This window comes from Pleurodeles waltl, chromosome 11 (genome assembly GCF_031143425.1).
Source record: "Pleurodeles waltl isolate 20211129_DDA chromosome 11, aPleWal1.hap1.20221129, whole genome shotgun sequence".
In the NCBI taxonomy this organism is placed as follows: domain Eukaryota; kingdom Metazoa; phylum Chordata; class Amphibia; order Caudata; family Salamandridae; genus Pleurodeles; species Pleurodeles waltl.
Genome location: NC_090450.1, coordinates 91,369,843 through 91,388,830, shown reverse-complemented (window position 1 = coordinate 91,388,830; position 18,988 = coordinate 91,369,843). Strand labels below are relative to the sequence as shown.

The 18,988-nt window shown below is 43.3% G+C and overlaps 1 protein-coding gene across 7 annotated transcripts in view; it reads right to left on the bottom strand.

Annotated features, from left to right (window-relative positions):
* The window catches only part of ATP13A3 (ATPase 13A3), a 429,788-nt gene that overhangs the window by 238,679 nt on the left and 172,121 nt on the right, over nucleotides 1-18,988 (bottom strand). For all 7 annotated transcript variants that reach the window (XM_069213169.1, XM_069213167.1, XM_069213166.1 and 4 more), the window contains 3 exons: nucleotides 18,298-18,359; nucleotides 15,478-15,628; nucleotides 3,486-3,602 (listed from right to left, as the gene is read on the bottom strand). In XM_069213169.1, the coding sequence (XP_069069270.1) occupies nucleotides 3,486-3,602; nucleotides 15,478-15,628; nucleotides 18,298-18,359 (330 nt within the window). The remainder of the gene's footprint in view (nucleotides 1-3,485; nucleotides 3,603-15,477; nucleotides 15,629-18,297; nucleotides 18,360-18,988) is intronic.

Here is an 18,988-nt window from a genome sequence, read left to right as displayed (position 1 = left end):
AGATACAAATTCCTGATTTGGAGTCAGTTTCAGATAAACAACAAAGAAAGCCTCCCAGGAACAAATAAAAATGGAACCCACTCTGCATTTTGCTCTATCTTAAGTGCATCATTTGTAGCAGCAGATACAGTAAAGACACCAAAAGCCCATCTCCTCTTCAGGGGAATGACCAGTGAATTCACAAGGACTGAACAGTTCCGCCCATGCATGGGATCGAGGAGCACCTTTTTAAAATGTATTTTATTTTGTTTTCCATTAAATCAGGAAGGACAAACTTTTTGTATATTTCTTATAATATTAAATACTTTTACCAGCCTGTAACAAGGTTTATTGGCTAATTTAGTGGTTCCCAACCTGCTGGGGTCAGCGACTGCTTAGAAAATTTAATAATTACATGTTTTCGAGGCACTATTATTTCGATTCATGTCAGATGTCCAAAGAGGGTGGCCCTCATTGAAAAATTGCTTTGCCTAATTGTTTCTTTATCTTTATTCCCTTCCACTGCATTTTTAGGGATAGGCTTACTTTTCTATTCAGTGCTTATGATCATCAATGGAGATCCATGGAAGGAGAAGGAAAGATTTCTTACCTGTAATCCTAGTTCTCCTTCAAGAGAATCTCCAATTAAATCAAATGCAAGCCTCCCTCCTCCCCAGTGGAATGGACAAAGATAGTTATTAAGCTCTCCATATTGGTGTTTTTTGACTGACTTTGACAAAACTGAGGTAACTGCCACATGTTTGGCACAATTGCATACTGGAGGGCTGTGGTTTTTAAAGATGCAGTGTCAGTTTTCATATTAACGTAACAGCAGCCTATATGTCTACATGGCCCAGATTCCTTCAACTAAATGTCCTTAAAATAAAAGATTTGTGAATTAGATTTTTTTTTTTTAAGTTACTAATTTCTTGTGACTTTTCTATTCTTTAATATTATTTTGGATTTTTTAAAGTAAGTTAAATGAACTGGCCAATAGAGCCTATGTTATAGGCTGGATAAAATATTTAATAATATATGAAAAGTTTTGGCCTGAGAGTGTCCAGGTTGTGCAGAAGCCCACGTGAGATGTTGGTGCTGGTCGTGATGGCTATGTAAATGGCGCAGCCAATAGAGTTCTATCAGGATGGTGATGATATGATCATATTTCTTAATGCCCTGGACAAGACATTCTGTGGCGTGCAGGATGCCTTTACGGGGTGCCAGTGCAGAGTCTAGAATGATAAGGAGTAGTTTGTTACCATCATCCAGATAACGTCACTTTGAACAGCAGATCTGAATTCACTTTTTGGCAAAAATGATTTCACTTTCTTTTTGAGGAGAGAGCTCGTACCACATAGAAGCAGTCTGTTTTTTGGCAATGTGTTCCTTGAGGGTAATGTTGGTGTCCAGAGTGAATCCAAGTGACATTGGTGAAGCTGGGGGATTCGAAATCATCAAGGTTCGTGTCACTGAGCCAGTTCTGTATTGTGTTCTTGTTTGTTGCTTTTTGGCAAATAATAGGAATTCTGTTTTGGTTGGGTTAAGCTTCAGATAGGCACTGAGAATCCACTTCTGGATAATGTGCAGGCAGTGTTTGAGGCATTGGATGTCTGAAGGAGATGAGGCTTTCAAGTAGAATTATGTATCACAGATGATGGAATGCCAACATGTTAGGTACAGTTTGAGATGCACTGTTGACATGACAAACAGGAAGACACTTGTTTTCCCAGAAGATGCACATGGCTGCTTGAGGGTGAACTAAAGAAGTCTGGAGGAAGAAGCCTGTAAGGAGGTGGTAGAATGCTGCTGCTGTCCTAGGTGGCTTATGGAACCATAACACTCCTTGTAGACAAGAAATAATTTGTGTGCTGCTGAACTGGAAGAGAAGGTTGGTGCTGCAGGTATGGCTGTTACTGGGAGTAGCCCCTGAATTTCCTGTACTGCTGGTAAAACTGAGGGACAGGGGATGTGAGGCCCAGAGAATTAGTTGTGGGTCAGTCTTATTTGAATCCCTCTAAGGTTCACTCTGCTTTTGCTCTAAATAGGTGAGAGCCATCAAATGTCATATCGATGAGTTAGCCTGGTCATCCCCAGAAAAAGAGAGCACACCAGCCTTACTGACAGGTGACCAAGAAGAGTCTGTGGATCTAGCCACCAAGCCCACAATGCCCTGACAACAGCAAATACTTTTTTGGGTAGACCCTTGGCCATCATACCCCCTCAGCAAATAGGACACGCATGTGGTTCGACAAAAGCAGAACTGGTCCATCAAACAAAGGGCAAACAAAGGGTCACTAAGCACAACACACTGATAGATCACAGAGCCAGCCTGCCAGAGGAGTCCACTTTCTTTTCCATGGCTACAATCCGTCCAGCTTTTACTCACATTTAACAGAACGAGTTTGGGTAAAGCTTTACAGAGGAGGTGGTCCGCACCACAAGGCCCTCAAGCAATAATTGAGTCACAATAACTCTGTGGTGATCACACAGGGATGAGCAATGAGCGTAGCAAGCTGGCAGTTCACAGCTGAAGTGAAACCCGGATTATTCCATGCAGCCAAAATGGGTTCCATGAGCACCTCATTAAAGGACAGTAAAGGCTCCAAGCATGAAGAACACAGCAAAAGAATGCCCGTCTGTAGGTTAAGCTTTATTTTCCTCAACAGATACAGGAAACTACATGACCCAAGCAGTCTTATACAAAACAGCAATAAAGGAGAGAAGGTCCAAAATGACACTGAAGATCAACGTCAGGTGACTTGTCTAGCCCACTAGCCTTTCGAAGGTCCAGATAAGCACCCAAATCAATGCTAGTTGGAGGAAGAATGCTGTCTGCCTTACTGCTGTTGACTCCAATGTATGGCATTTGGACAAAATTGGAATGCCTGGCTTGTGAATGTGTCTGGGGGACAAACGGAGAACAAAAATCTGCTATAACTCTGCAAATATTTTGGGCAATCAAACAACATGAAGAAAAGCAAACAATGCCAACTAATTAGTAGTTTTACTGTTTGCCTTTAACTTCAAATCCGAATGAAACCTTAAAAGATTGTCTGTACTTTTACGTGCATATTTAGTTATGTGACTAAAAGGTATTTCTAGTACTACATCAAATTGTGCCTAAATGTGTTTGCACTGACTGTTTCGATACAGCTATGAGCTTCATGTAAATCAATACATGTATTTTGTACCCAAATCCCTTGGCGAAGGGCCCAAGTATGCCTCTGTCCAACCTCTTTCTATATTTTGTACATTAGATCCAATACAATTACATACCCTATAACTGCCCATGGAGTTACACATGGCATACTCAATCCACTTATTTTAGATATGTGCTTGTTAGTATTGGATCCTGTAGTACACTACGTTAATGACACCAATTTGAAATTCAACATGCCCCTAGAGACACTAGTGTTTTTCTGTATAGTTGTATCTAGCTCTTCAGGGGAACTGTTTGTCCCAATCTTCCCCAAATATTGGCTCAAAATAATTGCCCAAATATTTACCATCTCTTGATCTGTAGACGTTTTGGGCTCAGAAGGTGGTTGCTTTGGAGGCTGCACAACAGTAGGCATTATCCGATTGTGAAGAGCAGTTTCTTCCTCTGTCGCTTCAACAAGAATCTGCAAAGCAACACAAATGGTTTTGCAGTGATGTTTTACTGTTCACATCACTACCTGTTCTTATCCAAGAGCTCTGTAAATTTTAATTAAGTCAAGTTTAGACTAATACATGCTATACTAAAGAAATGTTGTGCTTAAACAATGAAAACAATTCTCCAACTTATAAAAATGAGACCATTTTCTACGCTAATTTCACATGTCTAGAGACAATTATCTCACAATTAACAGACTTTCACCATATGAATATTTTTTTATATTGCAAAAAAGACAGCCAGTCCACTGTGCATGTAGTAGTCAGTACAACCTAACACTTAGCATTGGCAGTAACTATGTATTCACTAGAAATTGAACCTACTGAGAAGGCAAAATGTTACACTTTGTCAATTGTTGATAAACTGAAACAACAAGCACACTAGGACTGTGCACGTGTGGGACAATCAGACTCCATAACTGATTAGCGCAGCTTGTGAAATCTGAGAAACACAAGGCTCACATCTGTGATTTCAGCAACTCTGCAGGAGGCCATACTTTATCACAGATAAGACAGAAAATCACTTATCAGGAGAAACAAATGCAAATTTTAACAATTGTGACAATCATGTTGTCTTTCAAAACAAGAACTGGAAAATCTGATAGGTCTCAATTTTGATAATAAAGCATGCACTTCAGCGTCAGAGAAAAATGCAGGTGTTGCATAGCACAAACATGATATTGAGAACTGCCTAGCCATTTATAGATGGGCTGCTTATTGCATTAGATTGACTATGTTGCTAGTTGGCAAATAAAATTCTTCCCAGATAGACCTAAGGCACACTCAACTAGGGGAAAGGATGCCGTCATGGTTCTGTTAAGAAACATTCCTATTTCAGAGACATGTAAAGCTGCTACCTGGACAGCCATAAGTACATTTACCAGACACTGTTTGGGTTCTAATTTAAATTAGTGAGATTTTTTTGATTAATCTGTTTAGTGGAGAAGGAATGCTGTTTTTCCCTCCTTGTCTGTATGCATAAGGGGTTGGGCTTCCTTCTCTATTCAGTGCTCATTACTATTGGTGGGGATCTCCTGGAAGAGAAGGACAGTTAAATCCTAATTATCTTCAAGGGGAATCCTCATCAAGGTTACGAGGAACCATCCTTCTCCTCAGAAAAGAGGGCAAAGTGTTTATTATTTTCTTCCCAGATCTATAATTCTTTAAAAAATGAAAACTAACCCCTCATCTGTAGGTTATAAAGAGGTACTGGAAGTAGAGTGATGCCCTTAAAATTGAAGCTCCTTGCTAAGTGCAGCCTATTTGCTAAGATTGTACTTCATTCCCTATCTTTTGCCTTTCAAAAAGGCTTTCTAAAAGGCTTGTGAAAGATGTTTATGGTCATTTTTCTTAATGTAACGACTATTTTGTTAAACTGAAGGACTTTCAAACGAAAGATATATGAAATTAGTTTTTTATCATCCTTTAATAGGCTATGAAAAGGAACGTGATACTTACCCCATAAGCATCTGTTCGTGGCATGTAGTGGTGTAGATGCAAATGCTGTGCATATTCCTGAACAAGGTTCCCTCTAATTTATTTTCTTGATTAGTGCACTGCAGTCATGTCAGTGTGCACTGAAGACAAGCAAAAACTAAATAAGCAAATATTTGCCACATGCAGGCTACCAAAATCAGTGGCATCGCAAGGGTACCATCGACCCTAATCTAAACGAGAAAAAAAATTGATTCCCCCCCCTCAACTTTGGGTTGGTATTACACACACCCATTACAGAGGCACAGTAGGCTCTTTACATTGGTGACACTGAACCTTGTGCCCTAATCCTTTTACATATCATTCCTCTCTCTTCGATATCATCTGAATTTCTTATCTGCTCCTTACATTTTTACCTATCCCTTTCCATTTCCTCTCTCTCTCTCTCACTTGTCCTTATCTTGTTTCTCCATTTAAGTTTTGTCTTGTGTCTTTCTGTCTCATACTCCCCACTTTTCTTTCTCCCTTTCTGCTCTCCTCTGCTTCTCCCTCATCCTGCCTCCTCTCCCTTCAATCTACATCCTACCATTCTCTGTTCCTCAAAACTCACTTATCACCCCTGTGTTCTCTCTCATTCTATTCTCTTTCAAATTTATATTTTTATTATGCCAGAACCTCCTTGGTTCTCACCTTTGGCTACTTATCCCCTTTTTTTTAAAAATCTGTTTTATTCAAGTTTAAAATTTGTTACATTCGAAGAACACAACTACAAAACAACCATCCCGCCTCAGATGACAACTCAAAGGGCATATTGAGGACCCCTTGCTGAACCTTCGGTCTGAAACCAGAGCAGCGCAGCCAAGCGTGCCTTTGGAGGAGACCACTGGTATAAATGCTGCATGTAGCTGGGTCAGCTTCGTCCAGGGCACAACAAATTGAGTTCTTTGAAATTGTCTACCCAGCAGCAACTATTTGGTGCCCCATTCCCGGTGCCCATCTGGTAAGAACTGGAGGAGCTCCTCCCTCCCCCCGTCAAAGTGAGCTCGGTTGTATCTGGCCAACAATGCTTGGGAGTTGGTGGTATGCCAATGATTGGCTGCCTGTGTAGCAACCCTTTTCCCGCAGCATACATTTTCTTGCTCTCCTTCCCGGGAGGCAGACAGTCAGCACGTTTCTGTGCTGTGATCGCATCAATTGAGTCAGGAGGGGCCCAAGAAGTCACATATATGGGATCAGAGGGAGCACATTTGTATTTCTTGTCAACTCTCGGGGTGATCACCCTAGAGCCGATGGGTACCTTAACAATTTTGTCAGAGTGACAAAGCAGGCCAGGGAGCACGGTAAGAACTGAATATCCCTATGTCTAGAGGTAAGTGTATTTAAGAGGAAGTCCTGTTTGATAGGGTCTTTATGTCGTTCTACATTATGGAAGGCAGTTTCTCATGTCACTACCTGTTGGTAGGAAGTAGTGTCCTCTGATGTTGGGGGGCTTGCAGGGTAGAGTTCTGGATCATTAAAGGGGATAGGGGCAGGATCAAAACTATCCCAAGGGTCTGGGTCATCTTGGGGCCTACTCAAATCTTCCCCAGAAAATAAAGGGGAACTCCGAGGAGTGTAATCTCCCAGTGTAGTTAAAGCGAAGCAGGAGAATGTGGAGGGGAGAGATGTGTACGGGAGGAGGTGGAGGAAGAGGTAGTAGAGAAGGCCTACGAAGTAGACAGGGTGCCTTGTCCTTAGTCCTTTTCTTTTGATTTGGAGAAGTGTCCAAAGCTCCCTGGAAGGAAAACTTACTGTTCAAAAGCACAGGAGATGAAGCAATAAAGAATCCTGTACCATCCTGAATTTGAAGATGGAGTGTCCATAGTGTCCAATAAAGGCTCCACGGGAGAAGGCGTAGCAGAAGACTGGCTGGAGTCTCTGTGATTCGATGATTTCGGCTCCGTGTGTTTTGGCACTAAAGATTCAGGTTGAAGCAATTCTGTCAGCACCGAAGTGGAGGCTGTAGAGATTCGGCTCCGAGCTGAAGCTCGAATTGAGATGGAGACCATTTCTCTGTCTGATGAGAAGGAGGTCTAAGCCGAAGATGGTGGGTTGTCTTGGACGTTTCCAGTGCTGAGCCAGAAGGCAGGGCAGCCGATGTAGTCATTCGGGTCCAACCATGGCCTGGTGGCGGTGGCAGACCGGTTACCTCGAGAAGGGGACTTTTAAGAGTCTTGCGGTGGGCAGGGTTGGCAACGGCACTCACAGGTTGTTCTGAGGTGATCATGTGGCTCTGAATGTCTGGCTAGATGTCAGAGTTGAAAGAGCCCTGGATGGAAATGGCCTATTCCTCCTATGTAGGTTCCTCCTGTGGGTGTTCTTCTCCAAAGATTACCTGAGATGTCGTCTGGAGTCTTGTGCGCCATATCCATTCGATGTGCTCTTTGGTCCCAGAGTTTTCTTCTATCTGAATGATTTGCAGGCATCACAGGTAGGCTCTTGATGATTGGGTGAGAGACATAGATAATACACCAGATGTTGGCTGGTGTGGAGGAATTTTGCGTGGCAACGAAGGCAAAAGCGGAATGAAGTCTGTCCCATCAGGTTGGCACGTCTGTCTGTGCCACGTGGAAGATAGGCCAGAGTTTGGGGTAGATGCCCTGAAGGGTGCGCAGTTGGTGGACCAACGATTTAAAGCACTAAGGTGAAAGAAATGTGAACGAAAACAATACAGTCGAAAGAGGGTAAGATAAAGGAAAGATTTTGAGCTGGAGTGAATTAAAAGATGGACACGTCCGAACCTTATGGCGGAGAAAAAATAATCTAGCAAAGGAGTCAATACTCATGCGCAATATCACAAGAGGAGTAGTCACTCAATCCCATGACTGTGAAAACTTCTTTGAAGAAAAACAACCTGCACCCTCTGGACCCAACACTAGATGGCAAGAGTATGCAGAGCATGTGTATCTACAGCCACACATGCAACTGAACTATCCCTTAAAGTTTGCTGTGGATCGCAATGTACGTGTAGAGACAGATGATGAGCTATGGCCTTCCAATATTGCTCTAGGTGGGCATCTAACGAACATATGCACAACATCAGCAGCATGCAGCCCACATCGCGGAAAGCTACTCCTGTTGCTAGCTTTCTTCAAATCCATTATCCTATTGTTTGAGGTGTATAATACAAAACACAAAGAGTTCTGAGTTATATTTTCAGATTGACCAAGGTAACAGAAGAATAGGTAGCTTCAAAGCATCCTTAAGATCAGAATCCTGTACCAGCGATCCAATCTTAGAGCTCCAGTTGCATGTTAGGCGGCTTAAGTAGTTTTCGCTACCTTTTGTCTGTTAGAGGACGGTTCTGACCATCAGGTCTGCCCTGATTTTTCGCTTTTTGACCACCTGGTTTTTGACTTTTTACTGTGAGGGAGCCTCCTATGAGGGGACTCACGCACAGTAAACACATGGTAAAATGGACTGCGGGTATTTACCGCCAGTGTCGCGGTGCTAAGGAAAGGCTGCTGTGATGCAGCAAGGGCAGGAGGCCCCGGGTGGGTTACATGTGATAATGTGTGCACATGGATGTGCACCCATGTGAGGGCTGTGGGGCAAGGATTCCTGGTGTACGCAGCCCAAGAACTGTACTTAGGTAAGCCTGGTGCAGGAGGAGCTATGCAGAGCGGGTGGTGACCTGGAGTAGGTCTCATGAGAGGGGTGTACACGTGAGGGAGAGTCAATGTGCTCACTGTCTTTTCACTGTAGGGACACTCAGTTAAATGCCAATGTCAGTGTGCTTAAGTTATTTACATTGTGGGGATACTCCATTAAATGTCAATGGGAAAGGAGGGCCTAGGGTGCAACTCCAGTTCTCTGGGGTCCACCGAGACCAGAGTCACACCAAAGTACACTGTAACCTGTAAGAAAAGAATGATGCAGTAGGGTACAAGAGCATAGTTGTACAACTTATGGGTCATCCATGGATGTCATCTTTCTCTGACCCAGCTCAGAATTAGGGCTAATTACTGCTCTGTCCAGTTGCGTGAGCAGGGCCTTGCATCAATCACCCACCTGTCATTCCGTGTCAGGAGCAGGCTGGAGAGACCCTGCGAGGAATGTCAGTGAGGAGGGGTTGAGACTTTCAGATCACATGTGGCAACTAACTCCTGGAGGATGCCATTTTGAGCTATCCCAGAAGACTGTGCAAGAAGGAGGGGACGGGGGCAAGGAAGTGATGTGGCACATCTGGATAGGCCAGAGGTGCAGACCTGCTGGACACTTCAGCCCCCACTTAAAAGGTCCTGCACAGGGGAGAGCTCTCTCTCTTGGCTGTGCTTCACAGCTGGACATAGGAACTGCAGATGGGTGTCATAGACAACTGGAAGGAAGAACCCCCTGACTGCCCCTGGGGCAGGGAATCTGCCCCTGAAGGATTCCAAGCCAGCGAGAGGAATGCCAGGGCCAGGCAAGCTGGCCCCCTTACCTCCGCCCCCCCCCCCCCCCCCCCCCAAGAGGACTAGTTGGGGGAATTACTGGACTAGCGCAAGGAGAGCACGCTGCCCAGAAGGAAAAGAGGGCACCCAGAAGAAAGGCTGGTGCAGGGAGTCAGTGGGACTGGCTACCTATGATCTGGGACCCTTTGAGGCTAGGAGGCCTAAGGAGAGTGCTCCTGGTGGCAAGGGCGTGTCACCAGGAGCGAAACGACACTGGAATGATGAAAATCGGCCCTTGGGGGCCCGAGATATCCAGGGAAGCAGGATTGTGACCTTTGACCTTTTGTGAAGCAGCGATGAAGCGTGTGGGGCTCTGCCGCTGCTCCAGACTGTGCCTGCCTGCCTGCCCTGCCGCCTGATCAGATGGGCGGGGGGGGCCGTGGCGCACCCCCCCCTGCTGCTGCAGCCAAATAAAAGTCGAGGAGCGCCATCGCACTCCCTGTGAAAATGGTGAAGAGGGACCCCAGACCCCATCCCGGGGCCCCAGTAAGAAGGAGGAGTGGGGTGGTGCCGTCGCACACCCCCGCAAGATGGCCACCGGCGGTGGAGGGGCCGGCCGAAGAAGAAGACGTGGAGCACATTCGAGCTCCCCATGAAGGTGGATCCGAGGGGCCCCAGACCCCCATCCTGGTGCCCCAGCCGAAGTCAAGTCGAGGGGCGCTGTCGCACCCCTGTAAAAATCGCCACTGGGGCCCCAGACCCCATCCCGTGCCCCAACAGGGAAGATGGTAGCAGGGAGCGCCGTTGCGCTACCCTTTGGAGTCGTGGATGGGTCCTGGACTCCATCCCGGGGCCCTAAGTGGAGAAGGACTTTGGGGAGCGCGAGGTGTGGAGGGGCCCCGGACACCATCCCAGGGCCCCACAGCTGTCGTGGTGGAAGAGGGGCGTGCTATTGCACTCCCCTAAGCGGCCCGTCCGGCCACCAGCCTGCACGCGTCTGCCCACTGCAGCGGGCAGACAGCACAGAGAAGGCCGGCTCCCGCGGCAGCACACAGAGGTGCTGGCCGTGTGTGAAGCCGGCCAGGGGTGGGCTCCCTGTGCCGCCCTCCAACGAGGGAGCACTTACCTTGTGTGGGGGTGTCTGGGTGGGACCGGGTACCCCCGGAAGAAGCCTCAGTTTTGCCGGCACATCGGCTCCCCCCAGCACAGCGGGAGAGCCGCTCATCTCATATGCGGCTGCCCAGCATGATTTGCGGGGCAGGAGCAGGGGTTTAGTCTCTTAAACCAGCTTGTTTTGGTCCCAGGGAGATGGGGCCATCACCAAATCCATGCCCATGGACAGGGGAGCTGCAGGAGCAGGGCAACCTCCCCCCAATGCAGTTTGTGTCCCCACCCTAGGTAGGGTCGGACAAAGGAATGATAACCCCCCCAAGGGTTCCACATGTTGTTAGAGCACAAGCTTATGTGAACTTTTGTTCTTGCTTGTGGGACTGTGCCTACTAGAGGTGTAGGCTGGTATTACCCAATGTAGTCAACTGTTATTTGATGGTCAACTAAGAGTAATTTGAAAGTAATCTAAAAGTAAGTCCCAATGGTTAAATTGCTTAAACATGGTCCTATATGTTCCCTGTTGATGTTAGTGTGAATAATGAGATTGGCAGCCACCTCTCATCAAGATAGATGTACTTAATTGCATATGTAGGTGTGTTCATTCCACATTACTGTCAAATGTTCAAATGTTGCAGAGGGACACCGGTGATTGTTTTGCCATGTGGGTTGTTGGATTATAGCCTCCCTTGGAGCAGACATGGGAGATTACACAATGTCTTCCCAGAGTGATTCCATCACTTTGTGTATATTTGTAGATTGCTGCATAGTATTGAGTAGTGTGTGTGAGTAATAAATATACTTTTACTTTATCAAAAGAAAAAGCACAGACTGGACAATCATTTATTGTGAGTCATGCTTGTGTATGGGGATTACTAGCCCACACCACCTCCCTTGAGTAAGCCTTGGACTGCTCTGCAACGCTAACCTATGAGAGTCAAGCGCTACAATAGGGTGTTTGGTACCCAGTGGTGGTCGTGTGCGGACTCATTACTTGTGCAGGCCACACAACTAATGACCCATCTTCCAACACTGTCATTATTCGATAACATTCCCAAATGGTTAGTTTACCATCACCGGATGCATGTATGATACCTACTTTGACTCATCACTTATAGCGTTGCGAGGAGCATTATGATGAAAGTAGTCTTGCATCTGTAAATACTTAAAAAAGTATTATAATGAAGGTCGTATGCTAACTGCAACATGGAAGAGGAGCTAAACACTTGATGGTTATATAACTGACCTGCAGTTCTGACACCCCTAGCATGCCAAAGCCTAGCAGCCGTGTCATGAAAATAGTTAGAAAAGATGGGTTCCCCCAGAAAGGTGCACAGTAATGTAAAGATGGTAATTGGAAAGCCAAGCCAATTTCTTCCACGATTCTATAAGCATCAATGAACAGCATAAACGGTGATCTCATGAAATAATTAGGATCAGTTTGGCTAGCCAATAAGAACTTCCACTCTTTCCCCCATCACAATCTGATAGACAAAGGCCTTGCCGTTCGATTGGCAGTCTATAAGAAGGCACTAAAGATAGTATACAAAGGCTGCACAAAATCTGGTAATGCCCATCTGCCTTAATTAGGATTCTATTTTAGCAGCAGAATAGCACACCAAGGCTTTTTATAAACCCATATGAAGCTGCCCACAGCCTCTTCAGGCAGCCTGAAAATGAATCAGGTAGGCGCAAAGGAATAGCATGAAAACGTTAAAGAAACTTAAGCAGAATCTTTATCTTCACGATGTTACAGTGGCCAATAATACTTATTGGCTGCCTATTGCACACATGCATCTTAGCTATACACTGACGTAACAGCTGTTCATAATTTAAATCATTAATGTGGTTAACAGAGGACTTAATCTTAATGCTCAAATAAGTTACAGCTGAGACCAGGTTTATCTTCTTTACAGCCGATATACAGCTCTAGATTGTTTGCGTTTCTGAAGGCAGAAACGATTGCCAGAGATAACCCAAAATCTCTGCCTTGTTAGAAATTAGCTGAATAGATTTAATAGGTTCCGATGAGTATACAGCCACATTGTCCTCATAGGCACTGATCCTAATGTCCATTCCATTTACTGTTACTGGTGCCTTCCATGTATTCTGAATCAGATGCTGCAGCGATAAAGGGAAAACAGAAGCACGGACAACAGGTATTCCTGCCAGGTGCCTTTGGAGATCTTGAACAGAGGAGAGCAATGCCCTTCTAAGAGTACATGAGCTATTGCTCTCTGATATAAACTCTGGACCCAACTTAAAACCAACATTCAGTATCCATTGTCAGCAAAGCAAGTCCATGAGACCCATTCAAACGCCTTTTCTCACCATCTAATAGGATCATACCTAGTCGTACCCCAAAAATACTAGATGCATCAAATAATGCTATAGCAGCATTAATATGATAAGTAGTGTCCTTGCCTGGTATAAAGTTATGCTCTGCTACGGAGATCCCAACTCCGGAAAGCCAGTAGCCAGCCGTGAGGTCAGCACTTCTGCATAAATTTCAGCAACCAAATTGATCAGAGCTATTCATCGGAACAACACTTTCCTAAAGAAGGTGGTTGTCCTTCTTTAGGAAGATTGCAATACAGTATAGTTCTGAGATTTTGAAGTATGGTTGCCTTAATATATAGAACAAAAGTGAGTAGAACAAGTGCCAAAGTACTTATAAGTGTTTTATAGAACTCTAGAGCAGTGGGTCCCAACCTGTGATCTGGGGACCCATGGGGGTCAGTGAAACCTCCTTGGGGGGTCCGCGACTGTTTAGAAAATTCATATTAGCAGATTAGGTCCCTAGCTTTCAGTAATGATTCATTGGGGGGAGGGTCCTGGATCCCAAAAATGATTCAGTGATGGTCCCTGGGTTGTAGTATTGATAAGGGGGGGGGGGGGGGGGGGGAGATCCACAGAAATCGATAGGTTGGGAACCACTGCTCCAGAGACAAAAAATCATCCCTGCTGCCTTACAGGAAGCAAGAGATGTTATAGCCCTTTCTATTTCTTCCAGGACAATCGATCCTTCCAATAGATCTGTCTTACACATGCTTAACCTGGGTGTATTTGCTTCTGATACATACTCTTCCATTTCCCTCATACATGGATCCTGAGTTTCAGTGTAATTCTAACAACCATAAGTCTAATGCCAATTCCTTCTCTAGCTTAAACATTGCATGAGTTCAATTTGCTTGAATTTGATGAAAGAGGGCTTATTCATAGTGGCACTAATCTGATTCAATCTGTTTAAATCACTGTGACAGGAGACTACTTTCTTTTGTTTTTGGATTATATCCAGCAAAAAAGATCTTCTGGAAAAACTTTTGAAATGCAGAACCTATGTGTGAAAAGGAGTCACATGTGCTTAAAGTTACCAATTTGCTTACTTTATGCTTTCTGTGCAAACAGTATACACAGCCTAAAGTTTGCACATTATGGTCATGGATCCCTTTTTTGAGGCAGATAACAAGCAGGCACTGGAAACCACAATAGGTCTGATCTTTGGAACCCACAGGCTTTGCCAGTCCCTTTTGTTGATGCATCAGTAAAAGCAATGTTTATTTTGCCGGTGTTGTTTAGTAAAGGCAAAATAAAATAAAAAAATAAAAAACACAAAAAGAGACAGACAAGAGAAAATCTCACTTGTGCCATTTTCTTTTCTTTTTTTAATCAACCATTCTAAGATGGTGAGTGGCCATTTTGATTGGTCAAGTGAAAAAAGGAAAAGAAACTAGCTATGCAAAAGTACTTTTGTGGAACAAATTTGTGCCTGGCCCTCCAAAGGAAACTACATGTACATTTGAAAATGGATTAAAAAACACAGCAAAGGAGGAGGGGACAATGAGACAGTGTAAGGGGAGTATATGGGGAAAACAGTGGCAAATAGGCAGCGGGACAAAGGAGAGAGCAAAACGCGGGCAGGTGGAGAAGCACATGTGGGTGACAGCAACACTGAGCATGGGGGAGTCGGGCGCAAAAGTACACAAGTGAAAGAGTGAATGGTAATGAGAAAAGAGCAAATAAGGTGTGGGGAAACAGGTTAGGGGGGAGGGAAAGGAAAGAAGAGAACTGAGCTGGAAATACATGTACTCTGATGGAGTGTATAAATTAAAAAAAGTAGTCCCCTAAAAGTGAACAGTGAAAGAATACAATTCAGCCACTCAAAAGTATGGTTAAGAAGCTATGCCACAGTGGAGGGACAAAGAAAAGATGAACAAAGAAGGCCATCAAATAAGAAGCCAGCAAATTAGTCACATAAATGCCAACCAATGGTAAGCCAAGGGTGGACACTAAGCCACTGTAACTCCTTGGTAAGCTCACAATCGGTCTTTTGCAACCAGACAGCTAGAGGTGTCTGGTAGGCTTTACCTACAGATGAAGATGTGGTAAAATCTGTAGTACCTGTTTTCTTTTTGAAGTGCGGGACCTCACACTAATGTTTAGCCCTTGTATAAAGGGTTTACCCCTGAAAACAGTTATTGACAGAGCAGATACAGAGAAAGAAAATAAAAAGTTGAATAACTGTTTAGAGATAAGCCTTTCCGTCAAACATTTTAGTAACAAAAACTGAAGATCCCGATATCATGATTCATGATTAGATTCCAGTCTTCAGCAAAAGCAAGGGTGGTAGCACACATGTGAATTCAGACACAATACAAAACCTTCATAAAGGCACCACAAAAGGAAATAAGACAGGCTTTAATGATAGCACAGGGATTTTTCTTGGTACGCAGCAGTGACTGTTTTCTCTAATTATTATTTTTCACTTCGTAAATAAATCCACAGCATTCAAGGTTATGAAGCTGCTCCCAGAAAAACAAAATTCAAAAAAAAGTTTGTGCCCACAGACATTAACAGACTCTTCGACTATGGATCAGTACACCAAACTTACCCATCCTACTGCTTCAAACATTTTCAAATCAAGGGGATCACCAGAAAGGACTCCTTCAATTTTTGTAAGTGAATGGCAGCATGCCATACAGGCAACAAACTGAGACTTCACCAGGCTTTCGCTGCATGCGTTGTCTTCTGGCAAAAGGAAACTAAAAGATAAGAAGGACTACGCTATTGCATAATTGAGGTGACAGTACACAAAAAGCAACAAACTCATTTTAGGTGGTTAAAAAAGAACAATAAAGACTACGGGCCTTACAAAGGTAACTGATACTTTTGAGCAAGTTTACACTTTGGAGTAAGTTTAATACTTTTAGTATTCACAAACTCAGATTGTCAAATACTATAAAAGTGTAAAGTACATGTCTCCACCCCCAGAGTAAAGCAATTGGCACAGACTTCTGTGGGTGGGATAAGTCCCTTCCTAAACCCCTATTACTCCTCTCAAATACAATTTCCTTTAAGAATAAGGCTGCTGCTTTTCCCATCCTCACTTCTTTGCCCCTCCCGCATTTACTACTAAAATCTATAGTTATGTGTGTGGAGACTCCGAAGTCGGGCTAAGAATTCTACAAACATGAGCAAAGGTAAATCATGTATTTTGTCGTTTGTTTTGTAATAGTGCAAAACATACTACAAAGTGAAGTTTGTGAATCAGTCTACCTGAATAGCAGGTACAGATCATATTCCTACAACCCAACAACCTGGTCCACATCCCAGTACTCCAAAGCAAACCATGAATGTCACCCTGTTATGCTTAACAGGCCTCATCTATGGTATTACAGCTTTCATAGCAGACGTCAACACTCATAATCATGACAAGCCCTCATTACATAAGTATGACAAACATCTTCTTCCCCCACCCATCTTTTTTTATTTTTATTTACCATGCAGCACCCAACCTAAACTATATAATGGGATTATGATATATAACATGAACCAACAGGCCAATCAAACTCTCCTTCCGGGACCACTAAAAGGTAACTCTGGTGGTAAGAGTGCCACGGAGTCCCTGGTGCCTTAAAACTGCAGAAGCCACACACCGGCGGATCATCATACAAATTAAAGCAAGCTTTAGCTTAAACAAACTTAAACAACAACTAATTCAATTAAATAAACCAAGCATTAGCTCCTGACAACACTCTCCCTATCGGACACTTTTGATGCCTGCCTGCTGTTTCAGCTCTATTTGCCAACAGCCCCCAATTGTCATTCATCGTACCTACCTCTAACACCCTTTCTGCCTGCATGGAGTTCAACCATGCAATCATGAAATTGTTCACCTACTTGACTAAAAGTCAATTCACCTAAAAGGAGGACTTTCATATCCACCATTAGCAACACAAATCTGGTCTGGCCCCCATTCAAACTTGTATGTCTGTTGTCTACTTACAAATCAAACTGACTGAAATGCAACTTTTCTTCCTTAACAGATACACAATTAACATGAATGTCTGGGCATGGTTCTCAGCTTTTCAGTAGCAAATACTTGGGGTTTCACATCATGTTCAGAGAATGCATCAACATGAATTGCCAAAGTATCTGGTTCTCTGAATGCCCTGTGACCAAATAAATTCTACCCCGCCTTCTCCCAATATCCCAGGTGCAATGTAAAAGTTTTTCAAAAATCAAAATGTAACTGTACTGAATGTAGATTTCTCTCAGCTCTCTGCACCTCCGATATCGATCCTTTGGGCATTTTACTGAACTTTGTTACTGCCACCATCCACGACTAGAAATGTGTTTTAAAAATACCTTTTAAAACTTAGGACCTTGGCAGATAGGATACTCAGTCACAAATGTGACGGACATCCCGCTCACCGTTTTACAAGTTCTATAGGATATAATGGAACTTGTAATACGGCGGGCGGGATATTCGTCACATTTGTGATTGAGTAGCCCATCCACCAAGGTCATCATCAGTCCCTTAGTCTAAACCACACCTAGTCACCCTCAGCCAAGTTTTGTGAAGTCTTGACTGGCCATTGTTAATGGTGAACAAAGCATGTGTCACAAAACAAATGGTAGATCAAGGGCTAATTTATTAGCATTAAGCATCCTAATGTTGTGGGCTCCATAATGTTAAAGCAAGCTTTTAAACAATGGAAAGAGACCAGCAAGAAACTGATAAAGAGACAACCTATGCCTTACACTATGTCATTTCAGTGATTTTTGTTTAATAAAACAGTTGGTTTGATTTAGAAATACTTTTCCTAGGACTTATTCCTGTTACTGTTTGATACATGTTTACATAACTGGATAATTCTTTGTTTCAGCAGCATTTAGGGCTTAATGAGGATGGCAAAAACAACAAAGAAATTAGACGTGCTTTACAGAGAGTTCTGATGAAACAGTATTATTGATATACACTACATTTAAAAAGGATACTGCTATCATCAATATCAGATTAAAAAATAATAACCATAGGAAACAGTTATTTTGGACAAGAACATCATGAATGATGCCTATAAGAGCTCAAAATGTCAGAGGTTTGTTAGAGTGTAGCTGCCATTAAAAGAACATTATGCATGGTGCTGGTTGTATGTAAATAACCAGCACCATGCACAATGTTTTGTAGTTTCTGGAATGTACAACGGATGACCTACAATAGTGATGAGCCTTTTAACCCTGATAACACACACCAATGTGGGATTAACTGAAGTGGATGAGCATAGAATATTCAAAAAGACCATGGATCTCAGATTAGAAATAGCACAAAATTAATGTAGGTTATCACACCAATCTCTCCTGGGAACCTGCGAAAGCTGCAAACAAACAATCACATTTTCATTTTCTGAAAAGAAAAAGGTTTTCTTACTGTGCATTTTCTACTCTTTGGATACCCCAGAGATCTAATCCATCTTCAGTCAGTGTGCCAGTCTATGAAAAAGAAAAAGAAAAAGCATGGTCAACAACTATATCTCACAAACCCAAATTTGCACATTAAAATAAATCAGGTCTGTACTTTGTAACTTAATTTGTCATAAAAACTGAAAGGCAGAGTCTAACAATTAGTTAAGAGATTAGGACTGGTTATTCGGAACTGAGAAAAAGACAACTGCACACAGATAAGGGGAGGAAAAGCAGGAAAGAAAGGAAAAAATAGAAAAGAAAGAAAACACGAAGAATGAGAAAGCAGAAAAAATTATAGAAGGTGATAGAAAAAGAAAGAGTAATGGGAAGAGGAAGAGGAAGGTAAAGAAAAAAATGTGCCCGTCTCCAGCATGCTCTTGGAAACTGGTGCTTCAAACTACATACATGCATAAAGTATTACTTGAGGTGAAAACGATGTGGTGAAAGAGGCACATTTCTACCCTAACATTCCAACAACTAGATCAGATTTCTGGTAGCTCAAAACAAACAATAGTTTAGCAACTAACATACAGTCCCAGAGATCTACTGCATGCCAAGACACTTCCTGGGTTTGCCTTGTGCTATTACAGAGAACATAGTAGCTCAATGAATGCGAACTCTGGAATGACTGGCCAACGTCTATGTTAGGTCCATTT